This window comes from Lontra canadensis, unplaced genomic scaffold (genome assembly GCF_010015895.1).
Source record: "Lontra canadensis isolate GAN:19392208 unplaced genomic scaffold, GSC_riverotter_1.0 scaffold180, whole genome shotgun sequence".
NCBI classification, from domain to species: domain Eukaryota; kingdom Metazoa; phylum Chordata; class Mammalia; order Carnivora; family Mustelidae; genus Lontra; species Lontra canadensis.
In genome coordinates, this window is record NW_022631174.1 from 596,578 (window position 1) to 614,061 (window position 17,484).

Below are 17,484 nucleotides of genomic sequence, written 5' to 3' on the forward strand. Positions count from 1 at the left end.
AGCCATGTCCCCTCACTGGGCCCAAGGTTTCTCAGCAGGATGACAGTATGGATGGATTAGATGTCAAAAGAGGCCCAGAAGCCTTAGACATCGAGATGATACCAACAAGGCTGAAACCATACAACAGTTTTCACTCATTTTTCATTCATTCATTCATTTCCCTTCATTAGAAACTCAAGCTCCAACCTTCTCTCTCAAGCTCATTCTGCATCTGTAGTTAATTAAGTAAGCATCACTGAGCAGAGGCATCTGGGTGCCCTGCAAAGCCTGACCAGTGCAGCTTCTTCCACGAGTCAGGCCCTTCCCAGAAGCAGAGACATGTCCAGGAAACACTTCTCCTGTGTCCAGATCACAAGCAGAGTGCCTCAAATACCAGCATGAGCACCGTCAGGATGAGTCTGGTCCCAGGGACCAAGGAGACTTGAGCAAATCTTTGAGCCCCAAGACTGGGCACAGCAATAAAAGGAAACTTTGGGCCAGAGCAGATGCAAGAGGATATGGGGAAAGCAGCCTTCATGAACCCAAGCTGTCCACCCCATGGTCCAGGGGGGTGACATAAGACTGCCCACTCCCTGTCCTCTTCCTCCCCCTCAGCCCTAGGACCTCAGGGGCTGCTCGTGTGTACTCTAGGAGCCATATATGGACTGGGCTTTCTAAAGAAGGTAAAACAGGACCCAGAGAGAGGGACATTTCAGACTCTGCCCAGCGCACTCCCCAGTAGCTAAGAGCAGGTAGAGACCACTTCTCAGGTCTGTTTTGTAGGGAGCATATCTGTGCCTCCCGGTGTCCCTGGACACTCTCAGCCATCCCGGCTCAGAGGCGGGGACACAGCCCTCCCAGCAGGTGGGGGCTGCAGAAGGAGCAGCCGGAGCAGCAGAGGAAAACAGGTATGTGGTTCCCAACGCAGGTAAGAGAACAGGGTGGGGATGACCAGGAAACTCCAGAGGACCCCCAGACCACAACACAACACAACCACCAAGCAGCTGTAAATACCAGCTACCTGAGAAGCAAGCCAGAACCTGGAATAGTTGGGCTTTTGTTGTTGTTTTTTTTTCCTTTTAAATGCAGTTTGACCTTTCAAGTTCCTTCAGCAAGCCAGCTAACAGAACACTGCCAGAATCCGCAGACCTCATTCCAGCAGTGGGTGCTGCTACAGTGATTTTTAATAAAACCTAAACAGATGTTTGTTGACCTTCTCACTGGAAGAAATTTTACCGGACTAGTATTTTAAGTAAACACATTTCCCAAATAGTGTGAGGGGTAAGGTCCACCCAGCCTGCAAAGAGGATCCCGCCATGTCCACAAGAGTGAGAGACAAAGGATCAAGGTTTTGCTCTAATGGCAAAGCAATGGGGAAACTGTCACATCAGTCAAAAACAAGTATGACATTAACTTGGGATTGCTTTGACTTTGGAATAGGCCCAGATCCCAATGCAGATGAAACAGGTGGTAAAAATCTGTGTCACCTGCTCCCAGAAGCAGGGGCCCAGCGTAAGGCCCCGGGACTATCCCGTGTCACAGGGCCCCACGCACCCGAAGTGCCAACACCCACAGGGCTCTGCGGAGGACACCCCGCCTTACCCTCCACCAGGGGCCGGGCTGCAGAAGCGACTTTCCGCCCTGCAGACAAGGATGGGTGAGAAGCAGGGAAAGGGGAACTTCTCCCGGGAGTGAGCTGGCTCTGGCCAAGGGGGCAGGCGGCAGGCAGCCTCTGAGCTGCCTCTAGCTGGGGCCCACATCATAAAAATCCCACTAATGTGACCACCGCCTCCAGACTCACGGTTGAAGGGGATCGGAGGACCAACCAGGCCAAAGGGCACAGCAGCTGGAAAGAGCCCCAAGGTAGCTCTAGGCCCACCACAGACGCCAAGAGTAGAAATCCCAGAGGGACATCGCTCCTTTCTCACGCCTACATGCTGCGTCCACACATTGACCGAGGTGGACAGGTCAGCCCCCCGCCTCGCCTCCCCGGCTCTGACCTCAGTGGTGGGCTCAGGGAACTCTTCCACGAGCCTCCACCACCAGCGGGGGCCTAATCCCCGCCCAGCCAAGGTCCCAGAACACAGCTCACCAGCTTGTTCTTCCTCGATTCCTTCCTGCTCGGGGGCTGCCCATCCCTCCTTGGGGAAAACACCCACCCCGAGGGGAGAGACCTGCCCAGGGCTTGTCCCACAGCAATGACGCGGGGCCACCTCCACACACATACAGCTGTCTCGCCTCTGCTGCCGGCACCCAGGACACACTGGCCACAGGACCAGAGGCAGTGCCAGGCCTGAAGTCAGCAGGTGGGCAAGAAAGCAGCCCCCAGCACACAAGCACACAGGTGTGGGAGCAACACTGCTGATTCCTGTCACAACATCATGGAGGATGGCTACAAATCTTGGTTCCACCACCACTAAATGGATTCACTGTGCCTGCCACATCCAGGGCACAGGCTGCCCCCCTCCCCATGCAGCATTATGCTGATGGCCCCCGCACCCCACCTCACCACTCTCTGCCCCACTAATCTCTGACCAAGTCCCCGGGGCCCAGATCCCCCCAAGTCCAACTCTTTCTTCTGTGCACAAAACAAGATGATGGATGGGCCAGACACACATCACATGGGCGGTCAGGAGCAGGAGGAGACTTGAGGGAGGTGGCCTTGTCCAGAGAAAGAGAGCGCTCACAGGGTGTCTTGGCTAGGGGACAGGCAGGGCGGTGGCCAGATCGGGACATGGGGACAGACGGCTGGTCTGTGGGCAGGTGGCTGGTGGGGCAGCAGGGCTGTGACGGTCAGAGTCGTGGATGGCACCCCCAAACTGCTGGGAAAAGGCCTTCTCCAAGACAGAATCAGGGCTTCCCTGGAGGAGAGAAGGAGGGAGAGGATGACCAAACACGGCATAAGGAAGGGAAGGAGAACTTGTGCCTGTGGCTTCAGCCCCCTGAAAGGGCTTGGAACATGAGGGGCCAAAGACAAGGGTGCCAGACATCAGGCAGCGTGAGCAACTGGGCATAAACACCGATGTGGTGAACAGAGCAGGGTGAAGATGAATGTCAGAATTCCCACTATCTCTTCTACTTTTTCACAGATCGGGTTTATACAAAGTGGCCCCCACTTGGCTCCAGCTGTGACTCAGCCCCCTCAGCGGGGAGAGGGCTGGGAAGGCAAATGGCTCTCTAGTAAATTTACCAGCAGGGGGTCAGGCCTTGGTGGTGACAAACTGGAACCAGGCCCGACTCTGCTGAAAACCATGCACTCCCGCAGCGGAGGAGCCTCCCTTGGGTCATCCCACACAATGCTGAGGGACTAGGACATCTCTGAACATGCAGGGAGGACACATTTCAGGCCAGAGCCCTGGCTGAAGATACAAGGAGGGAAAGGCTACCAAGAACAAGGAGACAAGGGGACAAATGGAGGAATCCCCTGTCCGAGGGAGGAAGGTGAGGTCTGGGCTACTGCCCGTCTGTCTACTGGAAGCCATCCCTTCCCAAGGCAGGGAGACCGGCTCAGTGAGTCTGGGCAGATCGTACCTGGCAACCCTTCCCACCCGCACCCGAGGCTGTCTGCTGTCTTCCTCCACCCAGACCAGGGCCCCATCCCAGAGGCTTCAGGGAGGAGGCGAGCGGTCCTCCCCAGCTCAGGATCCCTGGGGTTAGTAGACCACGAGTACTCTGATCTTAACATGGACACATCTCCCCTCGTGGCAACAGCAGGACAAACACTTGACCCACCTTTGACAAGCGAAGGACTCCTCTTTCACATTAGTGACCCTGTTTCAAGAAAAACCCATACAAGAGTTTTAAATAACTAGACAACATAATCCCCACCGACTGAAGCTTCTGTGCGCTCAGCTCGCAGCTCTCTGAGCTGCGAGCTAAGGAAGGGACATGAGGCCCCAGGAGCCAAGAGTTCCCAACTCCCACCTGCATGTGTCTGAGGGTATGAAGTTAACACGGGAGGTGTGGTAGAGCTGGCCAGCACCCCTAGGCCACGTACCATGCATGGTACATGCCTGTACCATGTGGGGACTGTGACATGACCGCCAGATCTGACCAGAACTTTCCTTCTCCCAGTGTGCTGTATGAGCCACCCCTTCCTCCGGCCCCCAGGAAAGACAGCTGTCTTTGGGAGGGGGTTGGAAGGTGGGATACGGGAGGCTCCCCCCGACTCCCCCACTACCCCCCACCCCTATCCTCATGCCCCTAAGCCTTACCGCACTAGAGCTGGCGTGGCTGAGCTTATCAAAGCGGAATTTCAGGTTTGACCTCGGGGAGTTTCTGCTTTTGGGATCTAGGAAAAAGAAGTTTCCATGAAAGGTGGGCGGGTCCGCAGAGGTCACTAGGGCTGTTTGGGGGGGGTGCAAGTGGGGGGGGGCCTCCTCTGTCCCCTAGGCACTCCAGCTGACCTGTGGCATTTTATCAGAGCCAACTCTCAAATCTTTAGAAATTTTTAGAAACGTGAGCTGTTTGGTAAACCCAGGCATTTTTTTTAAATTAAATTACAGAAATTTACAATTCAATAAATGATAATCATCAAAGATATTAAATACCCAAAAGTCCTCACTCCCTAATTATTGCACTGATTTTTACTGTTATCAGCTGTCGTTGGGTCACTTCTGTCCGTGGCCATCTGTCTGGCAGCGCACTGCGGGCCAGCGCTCAGCCGTGGTCGAGCCCTCCAAGCATGGAAAGCAGTGGACGCTGCAAAATCAGGGCCTGACCTACTGTTTCATTGTCTAGGCTTCAAATAATGAAGAACAAGTTAAAAAAAAATACTAATGAGATTTGAAAATGCGTCGTGTCTGCACCCATTACATTAGGACCAGCACAAACATGGGAGTCAGTTCTCATCTGACCCTCAAGAATTAGGATGTGATTCAGCAAAGAAGTGGCTGGCTGGCTTACATTCCTGACAAAAGAGCGATCGTCAGTCGTGTCAGAACTACACCTTGCTGGGGACGCCTGGGTGGCTCAGTTGGTTAAGCAGCTGCCTTGGGTTCAGGTCAGGATTCCAGGGTCCTGGGACTGAGCCCCACATCAGGTTTCCTGCTCAGTGGGAAGCCTGCCTCTCCCTCTCCCTCTGCCTGCTGCCTCCCCTGCTTGTGCTTGCTCTCTCTCTCTTGCTCTCTCAAATAAAGAAATAAAATCTTAAAAAAAATAATTACACCTTGTTGGTCCTCTGCAACTTTCAGTTATCCACACATAAAGAGGTTAGACAAAGAGCGATCGGAGTGCTCGGTGAGAATCATTTGGCAATATGAGATTTAGAATAAAGAAGTCTAATGCAGCATTATCTGTATCAGTACACAAGTGTGTGTGCACATGCACGAGTGTGCCATGGGAAAGCTGGGCGTGGAACATGACCAGCACACCCAGCCAGGGGGACCACTCGGCTTTCTGGCTTTCCTCTGCTTGGGGGAGTTTACAGGTCAGTACACTGCAGCCAGAGGCTACTGGCTTCCTTCTGGTGCTTCGGATGAGGGGCTCCAGCCAGCACTGTGAGTACCTCTCAGTCAGATGTGCCAATCCCCTCTCAGGACCCCAGGCACCCAGATGTGACATGCTGATGATTGGGGATCAGAGACCACAGATGCTCGACATCAGGCCTTCCCAGGGGATCCCCCTCTTCCCAGATGCGCCAAGCAGCTTATAACAGGTTCCCAGAAGTCTGCAAACTGACCCCAGTCCTGCGGGTCCCCAGCACAGCCTCCATGAGGCTGGCAGCAGGAGGCCAGGGGTTCAGTACTGCACAGGGGAAGGGGATGACAGCAGCCCATGTGTGGTGCAGGAAACCCAGGAGGGGTTCGTCAGGTCCCTTCAAAGTCCCCCTGTGCCCCGGGTGACCTTCAGCAAGTGGCAAACCGTCTCAAAACCTCCCACTACTCAGAACCTTATTTGATTTGGTACTTATTTAATATCAAGTAAGAGCCAGGCTTGGTTACAGATTTTTTCATTCATTCCTTCAATATTTAATTACGCCTTATTAAAAATCACGGCATTTATATTAGAACAAGGAGTTTGGGTGCTTGGGGGTTTTACAGAAGGGGAGACTGAGGCTCAGAGAGGTGAGCCCGTCCTTGCCCCAGCCAGGACTGGAAGCCAACTCTGCAGCCGCCCAGCACAGGGGGCCATGTGACAGAAAGCCCAGGAATGGGCTCTCTCTATGCTCCTATCATCAGACTCCAGTTTCTCAGCCTCAGCTGATGGATGTTTCGGGCCAGAAAATCCTTTCTTATGGGGGGGGCTGCTCCATCCTTTGTCAGATGTTTAGCGGCATTCCTGACCTCTATCCATCAGGTGCAGGGCACTCTCCTCCCACAATCATGAGAAGCAGAAACACATCCAGATGCTGTCAAATGCGCCCTCGGGAACAGGATGCCCCAGGTTGAGCACTATTAACTACACTATTGTTTTATTCCTGCCATTTAACCTAACCAACATTCAGGTTAACAGTTCTAAGTCTCTGATGACTGTGAGTTCATCTAATCTTCACACAACCAACCACAAAGAGGTAGGAACTATTCTGCTCCCTTCATCCTTTGCTTAGGGAAACTGAGGCATAGAAAGGCTCAGTAACCTGCCTGGTGTCACCAGTAAGTCGCATATCAAGGATTTGGATCCAAACCCCCCAGTCCTGCACCTGCCCCCACACGATGCTGCCCTCCTCGAGGGCCGGACAAGGCTCTGATTTCTGGGTGATGGTGCCCTACCATACCTATCATGCACATCCCCTCGAGTGCCAACCCCTCCCCCCTCCCCAGAGCTGTTGCCTCATACTCTGTCTGACCACAAGGATCCCAGAAGCCCCAAGGGCCCAGATTCTTTGCTCTCCCTGAACCCCCACTACTGAGTGGAAGATTTTACCTCCTTGATATCTCTTGCATCTACATCCTTCTCCGTTGCTCCAGACAGCCCCAACCCACAGCCCAGCCACCCTCACTGCCCACTGTGACCCCTCACTGATCTCCCTCCGCCTCCACTGCCCACCCACCCCGTCTACTCAGCCAGCTGCGGCCACCTAGTCCAGATGGCGCTTCACTACATAAGACCCTCCAGTGGCTTCTCTTGCCAGCAGGACAATACCCAAGTCCTTGCCAGGGTCTCTACAGTGGCCCCGGCCCAGCATCCTATCTGCCATCTCCTCTCATACCTGTCTCCTCTGCGAACTGCAGCCCAAGGAACCACTCACATTTCCCTCCAGCTGCAACACTCACCCCACTTTGTACCCTTGCACTTGTCATGGTCATCACTGCAGCCCAGGCACCCAGCATCAGGGATGGGGTGCAGCCAAAGAGCCTCCACTTTCAAATCCCAACTCCTCTACCCAATCACTGAGCTTCCGGAGCCTCTGTTTCCCCATGAGTAAGGAGATGATAAGAACACTCCGCAAACAGACAGAATGAGCTAGCAGAGCTCAAGGGCCTAACACTTGGGGGCTGGAGCGGAAACCGGTTGGTGTGGTGTGGCTGGAGCTCACACCCATGGTCACAACACAGGCCCTGCCCCTCCGGCCCCAGGGCACACAGCCCCAGACCCCACTGACCTGTAGGACTCCGGCTCATGATGATGGGGGTGGCTGCGGCCCCCAGGCTGGGGTTCTCGCTGCTCGGGGACGGGCTGTAGACAAACACCTCCTGCTTGAAGGGCGAGGTGGTGGATGGCTGGCTGCTCTGGGGAGAGAGGCTGGGTGAGTGAGGCCAGCTCCAGCCTCAGCGGCCCCACAGGGTGGCCTGTGCCATGGCAGGTCTGACACCGACACTGCCTCCCACATTCCGCATGGACCTGCTCTTTCTGCTGCCCCCAGAAGTGCCCCAATCCTCTCTTCTCTGGCCAGGAACCCCACAGCAGGGACCCCACTCAGTGTGGCCCCTGGCCCTCTGCTGCTATTCCTGTGTCACTCCCAGGGAGAAGAGACAGCTGACTGGCCCATCTCTTTCTTGTTTCCATACTTCCCCTTCCCAGCCTCCCCACACCCCCATCCTCAGAGCCTGGATGGGGCTCTACCCACAGCAGCTAGTTGAATGCACACAGCCGGAGTCTGGCTGGACCCAGGGTGCCTCTCCCTGCTCCCCAGGGTTGGAGGGAGCCACACCTACCCCGCTGTCACACTCCTCCATGGCCTCCCCCTCCCCCGCCGTGCTGCTGAAGCTGCTGGTGCTGGAGGATGAGCGGGAGATGTTGGCTCGGCCATTCTCCTTCAACTTTATGAAGGGCCTGTGGGAACGGGAGCAGGACAGGCCTGGTCACTCACGGAGCCCATCCCCCAGACAGGGCAGACCTGGCAGTGACTCCCCCTCCCCCGCTGGCTTTTGTGTTTCACAGAGTTCTCAAGGCAAAAAGGCTGGCTCTAATTGAGAGCGCATTCCAGGCAGCTCCAGCCGGCCCTGCCCCCACCCTCTGCCCTGCCCTAACCCTCGCTCTCTTACTTCTCCTTGTTGGGGCAGATTTCCGGAGAACTGGGGTTGGATGAAGCCTCAGACTTCATCTCCTGAGAAGAGTGTGCACCATCTGGGGTCTTGGGGTTGCTGGATGCACTGTCACTAAGGAAAGAGGAATAAAGAGGGGTGAGGTCGCAGGGCCAGCCCCTAAGCCCCCATCCCACCCCCAGGCCCGAGACAGGCCCAAGCAGCTCTCAGTGCCACAGGGCCTGTGGGGTCACAGCATCCCCTGCCAGAGCACAGCCACCAGGACCTCCATTCCCCCAAGGCCCACTAGAGCCGCAGCGGACAGCAGGGGTCCCTGCCTCCTCTGTGGCTACCACAGGCTCCTGGGTGAGTCAAGAGTGATCGAGCAAGAGTCCTGGCTGGATGCCGCCAAGCCCATATCCACTCCCCACCGATGCTGGCCATCCCACCTGGCAGGGCTCAAAGTCAAGAGCCGGAGGGCCTATGACACACACTTCCACAGCGGGGAGAGTAACCCAATGCGCATGTGCTCGGTGGCGGGGCAGGCAGGGTCGCTGTGCATGATGCCCTTTATACAGACCACAGGACGAGCTCCCTGGATCTGTGTGACAAGGTGGCTGGGAAGGGCATCTTGGCCAATGGGCTACTCTTGGCCAAGGGCTCAAGGGATTCCTTCTCTTGGAGTTCAACAAAGACCAAGTACGCCACCCACCATCTGTCCTGTGCCCCCTGCTGGGGACAAGGTGGCCTTGTCCTCAACGCAATTTTTATAGCTTTACTGAGATACGATCCACATAGAATTCACCCAATTAACAGTGTCCAATTCAATGGTTTTCAGTCTACTCACAGAGTTGTACAACCATCACCGCTATCTCATTTTGGAACAATTTAGACTCTCTTAAACTCCAGACCCACACATAACCATTCTCTGTCCACCCCTGGAAACTACAGATCAGCTTTCCGTCTCTCTGGATTTGCTGGTTCTAGACAGTTCATACGGATGAGATCACATGACCTGTTCTGGTCTTTTCTGACTGGCTTCTTTCACTCAATCTTTTCAAGGTTCATCCAAGTTGTAGGCATATAGCAGTACTTTACTGCTTTTTATTGCAAAAAAAAAAAAAAATCCCATTTTCCAGAAACACCACATTTTATTTATCCCTTCACTGAACCATGGACATCTGGATCCTTTCCACTTTGGGCTATTATGAGTAATGCTGCTAGAAACATCTGTGTGCTAGTTTTCATGCCGACATACATTCTCTCGGGTGTAGACCAGGAATGGAACTGCTGGGTCATATGGTAATTCCACGTTTAACTCTCCAAAGAGTTGCCAAGCTGTTTTCCAAAGCAGGTGCATTAGTTTCCGCTCCTACCAGCAAAGCCCAAGGATTCGAATTTCTCTACATCCTTGCTGACACTTGTCATTACGTGTCTTTTTGATGACAACCATCTCAGAGGCTCAGTGCACTTTTAGTGAGGCTGCTAATGACCTCCTAATTGTCCCCCCAAGCAGGGGTTTAGGCCCTGGAATAGGGCTTCTCTGCACATCTGACATGGTGGACCCTCCCTCCTGGAATTCTTCCTCTCCAGGCCTTCTTCTCGTCTTCCTTCCCTTTCTCCCCTTGTCCTGAGATACTGGTGTTCCCCAGGCATTCTACACACTCCCTTGGGGGGTTGTATTCGTTGATCCATCTTTAAACACCACCTGTGCCCCAGTGACTCCCTTCTGCAGCCAAGGCCTCACTCCTAAGCTCAAGGCCTGCCGTCTGACCACTCAGAATTCTGCACTTCTCTCCTGGGTAGGCCATAAGGACTCTCACAAGTATAGGTCCCAAACAGAGTTTTTCATCCCCCTCAGTGAACCTGCCCTTCACCCTGCATGCCTGAGCTCAGGGCACCACCACCACCATCCAGGGCAGCAACCTGGAAGTCAACCAGGTGTGGGGCTTCTGTAGTTCTTGCCTGAGCGTAGACCCCAGCATGTAGCAAGCACTCGAACACTGCTTGCTGAATTAAACAAGTGGGCTCACCATTAAAGGACGAGAAAGACAATTAGCAAGAACAGGTTAAGGATGGTGCAATATGAAAGCTGCTTTTAACAAAAGGGAAAACATTCTAGAAGCCCTAACGTAAGTTCAGGGAACTATCTGGCAGAATCGCAGAAGGCTTCGATAAGAGTGAACATCTGAGTGAGCATTGGGAAAGGAGGTAAAGAAAAGAAAAGAATCCAAGCAATGTTTCTAGTTTGGGTCCAGACACGACAGACAGTTCTGGAAAGTCCCGAAGAGAGCCTGGCCAAATCTGTCTCAGGGGGTGGAGCAGAGGGAGTGACCTAATGCGGGGACCAAGGCTAGAAGGCTGCCATCTACCAGAGCTGCACAAAGCCATCCCCAAGGCTGGGCATCTGGCAGCGGTGGCAGGACCCACAAACACATGCTGGACAGTTACCATCGTGTCCGGCCATCGCCTTGGCCTTCAGAGCCTGTGTGCAGCCGGGGGAAGAGCCCTGACCGCCGCTTGATGGGGCTCCGTGACTGGTTCTTCACCGCCGCTGCTGCTGCTGCTGCCGCTGCCGGAGGCTGTCAATGAAACCACCGAAATGAGTGTCCACAGCCCACCTCGGACCCCAACTCCTTCCTCTCACCCCCTTTTCTGGTCTACAAACAGCTCCTGCAACCCCCGAGTCTACAGGAGATCCCAGAAAATAGGGAGGCCGCTCGGGAGGCTAGGATCCACGCAACAGGGACTGAGACCCCAAGACTCCTGCCACGGCAGCCTGTTCCCCTGTGTTCTTAAGCCAAAGCTCGTGGCCCCACGTAATAATCACCAAAGACCAGAATTCTTGGAGGAACAGGGGTCAAGGCCACCATAAAGACAGCCCGGCATACCAAGGTCAGGGTGTTTCGGGGGTGTCAAAGACTGAGAACCACACGGCTGAGGGGGCCCTGGGAGAGACCTGGTCCAACCTCTCGCTTTACCCCTGAGGAAGCTGAGGAGCCAAAGGATGAGGGGATTGGGCAAAGGTCACAGAGCAAATTGATGGCAGGAAAGGGACGAGAACTCAGGACTCTGACTCTCCTCACAAATAAGTGGGTCCAAGCCAGGCATCTCTATAACAAGATGGAACGAAAGCAGCAAAGCCAGGTCCACAGGCCGAAGGAACCTGCCGAGAACCCACCAAGAACGTGGCTCTGTGTCAGCACATGCAGGGGGATAAGCACGGGACTGAGGAAAGGGAGACTGTGGTCATTCTTCAGAGTCCACCAGGCCTCTAATGCAGGCCCCAATCTCCTCATCCACAGAACAGGGATAACTGTCCCGCCCTGCTCCTTTCAAAGACCCTCTCGGTGGAACAAGATAACAGCTATGAAAATATCTGGTAAGTTCAATGAATTATGTAAGATCACTTAGAACGCAAATCCTGAGTATCAAGGTGGGTGTATTCTATTTGAAAAGAAAAGAAAACCCTTGTCTATATAAATCCAAAGTCACTTTGTTTTTTATAAATGGACCAACTATGTGGTTCCTTCACCTGGCCAGTTGCTTGTGCAAAGAGACCAGGCCCAAACCCACAGCCACACCAGGCTCCGGCCTTGGGAACTGCACACACAGTGATTAATGGCAAAGACTTTGGGTCAGGGAGATATGGATTCAAATCCCAGCCCTTCAGCTTAGCTAAGGGCCCCAGGGCAGGTTACTAAGCCTCTCTGGGCCTCCTTTCCTCAAGTCTGAAATGGAGAATACATCAGTTCCTACCTCAAATAGCTGTTACGAGGATCAGATGAAAGCATGTCCATGAATTACTTCGCTCAGTCCCTAGTGCACAGCAAGGCAGGGTGGCTACTGTGATCGTTAATAACAAAGTGACGACACCCCTCCTGAGTCCCAAGACACTGGGCAGAGAAATATGCCCCAGAACCACTCTAAGGGGGGCCCACCCTTAGAACAGGACAATGGGCGGGCTTCTAGTCTGGGCCAGCCCCAGCAGTGCCTGGGATAGAGACTGCGAATCACAGGCAGGGCCTAGGGTCACCCCCAAAGAGCCTCGATCTCCCCAGTCCCTGCTCTGGACTCCCAGCCCAAGCCTGGGTGAACAGACCCTCCTTCGCAGGCCCGGGGCAGGGGTGGGGGGCCAGAAGAGGCACCCTCCCTGGGAACCGTGTGCTGCCCCAGGGCCCGAGGCACTCACCGAGAAGGTAGTCTTGGTGACCTCCATGCTGTTGTGCGAGATGCCCCCACTGAGGCTGCCAGGGATGCCCCCGCTGTGCTGCTTTTTCTGGCTGCTCACCATGGTCTCCATGGAGTGGCTACGCACACGGATGGCCCTCTGCAGGGAGAAGCGACAGGGACCCGATCACTGGCGCTCAGCCCACCAGATGCCCCTGTCCTCTCAGGGGGTCTGTAGACACAGCCCTTCGCTTGGGCACACTCAGGCCACACAGGGCCTTGTGCCCACTTAGGGTCACCAAAGAGCAAAGGGCATGTTGGCAAACAGTGACACATCCAGGAGGGAAAACCAGGATGGTCGGGACTTGCTGGTCCATGTGCATGGATAAGAACAGCTACAGTCAAGAATGCTTTGAGCCTACAGCAGGGACAGGCCTGGGAGGTGATGACCGCACCCCCAGACCACTCTGCAGGTCTCTGCTGTTCTGCAACCAGACCCAAGAACAGTAACCACAGTGAGGACAGCTAGTTAACATAGAGCGAACCCTCCCACAGGCCCTGGGCTTTAGAGAACTGCCCTAATTCTAGGAACACATCTGGTTTCCCTGACTGGATGCTCCTTAAGACAGAGGTCAGGCCTGACCTTCTCTGACTCCTCTCCTGTGACTCCCTGGTCCCAGCACAAGGACAGACACATGGGCAGCACGTGGAAAAGAAGAGTAGCCACGTTTACTGGGGACTTATGATCACCAGGCTCTCTGCGAAGAGCTCAAATGTAATCTCACCACTAGCCCATGGTGTGGCTCTCCTCCATCCCATCTCACAGCTAAGGCTCAGAGAAGCCAAGGGACCTGACCAGGGGCCCCAGCTAGTAGGAGGTAGAACAGAGGGCAGACACATGCCAAGATACACAAATGGAGGTATGTGTTGCTCACGTAAAATGGCCATCCCCACCATATTCCTCAGTGGAACAAGGGGTTAAATCAATCAGTCTAAGGTGGTTGCCAAATCTCTCCCCTTGCCAGTGGGGTCTGAGGAGATGGTGGCTGGGAGCTTGAGGATGGCCAAAAGAGAGGCGACATTCTGCACCAGAACTGCAGTAGCCACTCTGGGGCGTGGGGATCAAGCCCGTGGGATGAAGGCAACAAGCCAAGATGGCAGAGTGGGGAAGGGAAAGAATCCGGATGCCGAGGACCCCACAGAGCCATGAGTCACCCCGAGCCTCCTCGTTAAGTGGGCTCGTGGATTTTCCTTACTGTGGGAGCCGGCTGAGGTCCTCAGGAATGCAGCTTCAGAAAACAGGCTCAGAAGGATAACAGTATGGATACGGGAAGCCAATTCAGGAAGAAGGGCCATCTGCAAACATGGCTGCCCTGGAGACTTGCTACTTTTGCAAATGAGGCACGGAGCCCCCCAGCCTCCTACCCCTGATGTCATCCAGCCCCTCCTGGGTGAGTCAAAGATACCACTTGAGGGACATCATGGCTCTCCCTTTCTAAACCACAGAAGAGAATCGCCTAGTGACAGTTTCCAGCCCATACATTCTATTCATTCCATCACCCAAAGTCAACATTAAGTCGCACACCCTTTGAAAAACTGAGAGCAGGACCGGTTGTGGCACCACACTAAGGTGCTCCGGGATAAACAGCAAGGTTCCAAAAAAAAAAAAAAAAACCAGCAAGGTTCCTTAAGTGAGTCAGTTCTCCATAAACCTCAGCCCCGTGACATTCTGCTGGGGCCCTTGTGGGTGCCGCCACCATCAACAATATCGTGTGTATTCTGACACATTCCTCACGGTCTCTTTCCAAGAAAGACCACATGTTGTGTGCTAGGATCTGGTCTACAGAGCTTCACAGATGTGGACTTACTGAATCCCCGCACCTCTTAGAGGCAGACAGGACAGGCACTCACAGAAAAGGTCCAGAAGAAAGGCCCCTGGGCTCCAGATGAAAGGGTACCTGGTATCCCAAAAAGGGGTCGAGATTGAACACCGAACTAAACTAGTGGTTGGAGGATTAGAAATCAAGGGCTCCTAGCCTCTCCTCCAAAAAAAAGTCTCCATGGCTGATGTTAGGAAGGATGTTTTCTCCTCAAATGACCTTGGTGCTGCTGTCCGAGTCAACAAGGAGTCTGAGAAGACGATGGGCTGGCAGAGAATCCCTAAGATGGGCACGGTGGCCATCTGCTGCTTGAGGATAACAGACAGAGGGTTGCATCCTGGTCTTCCCAACACCATGTATGAACCTCTCTGGCACACGGACTCCTCGTCTATACAACATGGTGACAGTCCTGTGTGAGGACGCTGGGAGATCATGCGTGCCAGATGTCTGGTATACAAGCTGCCTGCTGGGGGCCAGCTCTCCATCCCCTACTCTGAGGGATGGAGCTGAGGGACACAACAGCTAACTCAAAACCTTGACATGAAGCCGGAGTTGGACAAAATCACCCAGTGATATGGTCTGAAGTATTTTATGTTTCAATGTGATGTTGAGCTGGAAACACTAGCCTTCTCAAACCGGGCAGAAAAGTCAGGGAAAGGGCCAAGAAAAGAAAGGACAGACTCCCCTCTGCTTGCGTCTTCCCAAGGCTGGGATGCTCATTACGTTCAAAACTGCCTTTTCCCATGGTAGAGAGCCTGACCTTTGGAAAGGTCTTCTGTGCACCGAGCTGAAGTCTTACCAGTTCTAGGGCTTGAAGTCTTAGGCCAGTCTGTTTCGTATCTCACCCAACTGTTCCTCAACTGTCTGAGGACACCACTGTCCCCAGAGTCTGCTCTCCCCCCAGCTGACCACCTCTGGTTCCGGTGTCCCTCCTCAGTCCGGATGGGTTTTCCAACCCTCAGCTCACTCCACGGCTTACCTCTCTGAACAGGCTCTCCTTTGGTGGGGGGGGTGGAGGGGCAAGAAAACAGACATGGTGTCACTTTCTCTTTATCACTGCATGTCAGCAGGGATGTGAGCTACTAGTTAGCATTATGCAGGGAACAAGTCTCTTCTGGGCTCAACACAGGCCTTGTTTCTTATGGGTTTGTGCTTCCTTATGCTTCCAGATGGGTTTTGGGACTTGTTTCAATTCCACAAATTTAATGCACACAGAGCACAGACATGAGCACTAAGGCGGGGTGGGGTGGGGTGTGACAGGATGCCTATCTGTATCAGGTAAGCAACAGAGAGAGGGCTGCTTAGGGAGAAAGTTGCCAACTGCTTGCCTCCTGAGATCACACCTAATTGGGAGGCACCCTGAGGGACCTTGAGGACTGGAACAGGGTCTTCTGTTCCCCCAGAAGGGCAAATAAAGAATGGATGTTGACAGGAGAGGGCAATGTTCCCTCACATCTGCACAGACCAGAGCTCCGACCCATGAGCCACCCAGGCTGCCCCAGCTGCCCCAGCTCCAACCCCAACTGGGGGTTGGAGCACGCTGGCAACTTAACTGCCACTACCCACCCCCCAGAGTTCTGGGAGAAATGCACCTACAGTGGTCCCTGTTTGCCATGGTCCCCATTCTGCCCCTGGGCCTTTTCCTCCCTGGTCCTTCATTCCCCCTTCTGCACGACGACATTAATGGGGGAGTGGGCTAGCTCCCTGTTTCTCAAAATGTGGCTCACACGTGCCCTGCATACAGATCATGTAGGAGCGCTACTTTTTCTTTTCATTACAGACCAATAAAAATTGCATCAACAGCTAGCAGCGGTAGAGAATGGCATTTGAGAACAACGGTCTAGAGATCAATACTTTTCAAAAGTGAATAACGTAGAGCTCTTTTATAAAGGAAAATATTTCTTCAAGACCAAGAATCCATCCACAGACACCCCCTAACCCCCAACAGTGGTCCCACCGACTGCATTTGCAAGATACCTACTTATGCCACACAAATTCTTTTAATTGTGAGTTTCACTGCAAAAGTTTGGTCTCTATAATTGGAAATATGTATATTTTTAGATTATCATCTAAGTGAAAATGCAAAATTTTTAAGTGTTGGTAGAACTGCCAGATTCCTAAGACTATCTCGAAGCCCTCAGTTTGAGAAGCAGGTCTGGACATCCATAAACCAACTGTTCCATTTCTCATGGAAGAAAAGCTTAAATGACAGCCAGCAGAATCGAAGTGAGAAGGGAGGACTAGCCTGCATGGTGGGAGGTGCCGGGCAGCACGATCTAGGGCAGCGATCGCTCTGCTTCCTGGAAGAGGGAAGAATCGTCCAAAGAGGCCAGGGAACGGATGGCTGAGACTGCTTTTAGCCCTGGGAATTCCCAGTTGTTTCCCCAGGAGATGAGACCTTTGACCAAAAGGAGACAGAAAACACAACTTTTCCTTCTGGAATCATTTTGTGCACTTGTTCCAAGAGGGATCCTATGGAGGTGCGGGTAAGGAACTCCATGAGGAATGAAGAAATACCAAAATGAGTGGTTTCCTGAACTGGTTCAGACCATAGACCCGGCCACAGGCACAGCCCAGGAATCAGAAAACCCCAGGGCCCCTGGGTTCCATGCTCCTGTGCTGGCTGGCCCCTAGCTTCGGCCTCCACAGCCTGAGAGACAAAACGGTCATGGTGGAAGGGACAGGGCAAAAGAGCCCATGTTCCCAACTCCGGTAAGCTCATCTTAATGATCAGAGCCCTGAAGGCTTACTCTGTGTGACTGCTAGTGACAGCCCCTCCCTCACGCCATAAGAGTTACCTCAGGGACAGGCGTGGAAACAGAAGGCACAAGCCGAGCTATCTTCAGTCCACAAGTGGAAGGATTAAGGGCTGAAAAAGAAATGGCCCTGGACTACTGGATCAAAGACGAGTAACGATAAAGTCTTGAAGCCTCTCCCCTCCTAGAGACTCCTTCAGTTGGAGCCACTGGAGTCAAGGGCAGATCAATGGTTTCTCCTCCAGAGGCAGGGAACCAGACAAAAGGCCTCAGGCCGCCCTCCTTCAAGACCCC

At 53.7% G+C, this 17,484-nt stretch overlaps 1 protein-coding gene across 7 annotated transcripts in view; it reads right to left on the reverse strand.

Annotated features, from left to right (window-relative positions):
- Nucleotides 1-2,474: 2,474 nt before the first annotated feature.
- Nucleotides 2,475-17,484, reverse strand: part of RAP1GAP2 (RAP1 GTPase activating protein 2) — a 227,838-nt gene continuing 212,828 nt past the window's right edge. For all 7 annotated transcript variants that reach the window (XM_032846746.1, XM_032846741.1, XM_032846742.1 and 4 more), the window contains 8 exons: nt 12,577-12,714; nt 10,836-10,966; nt 8,406-8,519; nt 8,076-8,193; nt 7,523-7,649; nt 4,194-4,270; nt 3,712-3,750; nt 2,475-2,840 (listed from right to left, as the gene is read on the reverse strand). In XM_032846746.1, the coding sequence (XP_032702637.1) occupies nt 3,742-3,750; nt 4,194-4,270; nt 7,523-7,649; nt 8,076-8,193; nt 8,406-8,519; nt 10,836-10,966; nt 12,577-12,714 (714 nt within the window). In that variant the 3' untranslated portion in view covers nt 2,475-2,840; nt 3,712-3,741. The remainder of the gene's footprint in view (nt 2,841-3,711; nt 3,751-4,193; nt 4,271-7,522; nt 7,650-8,075; nt 8,194-8,405; nt 8,520-10,835; nt 10,967-12,576; nt 12,715-17,484) is intronic.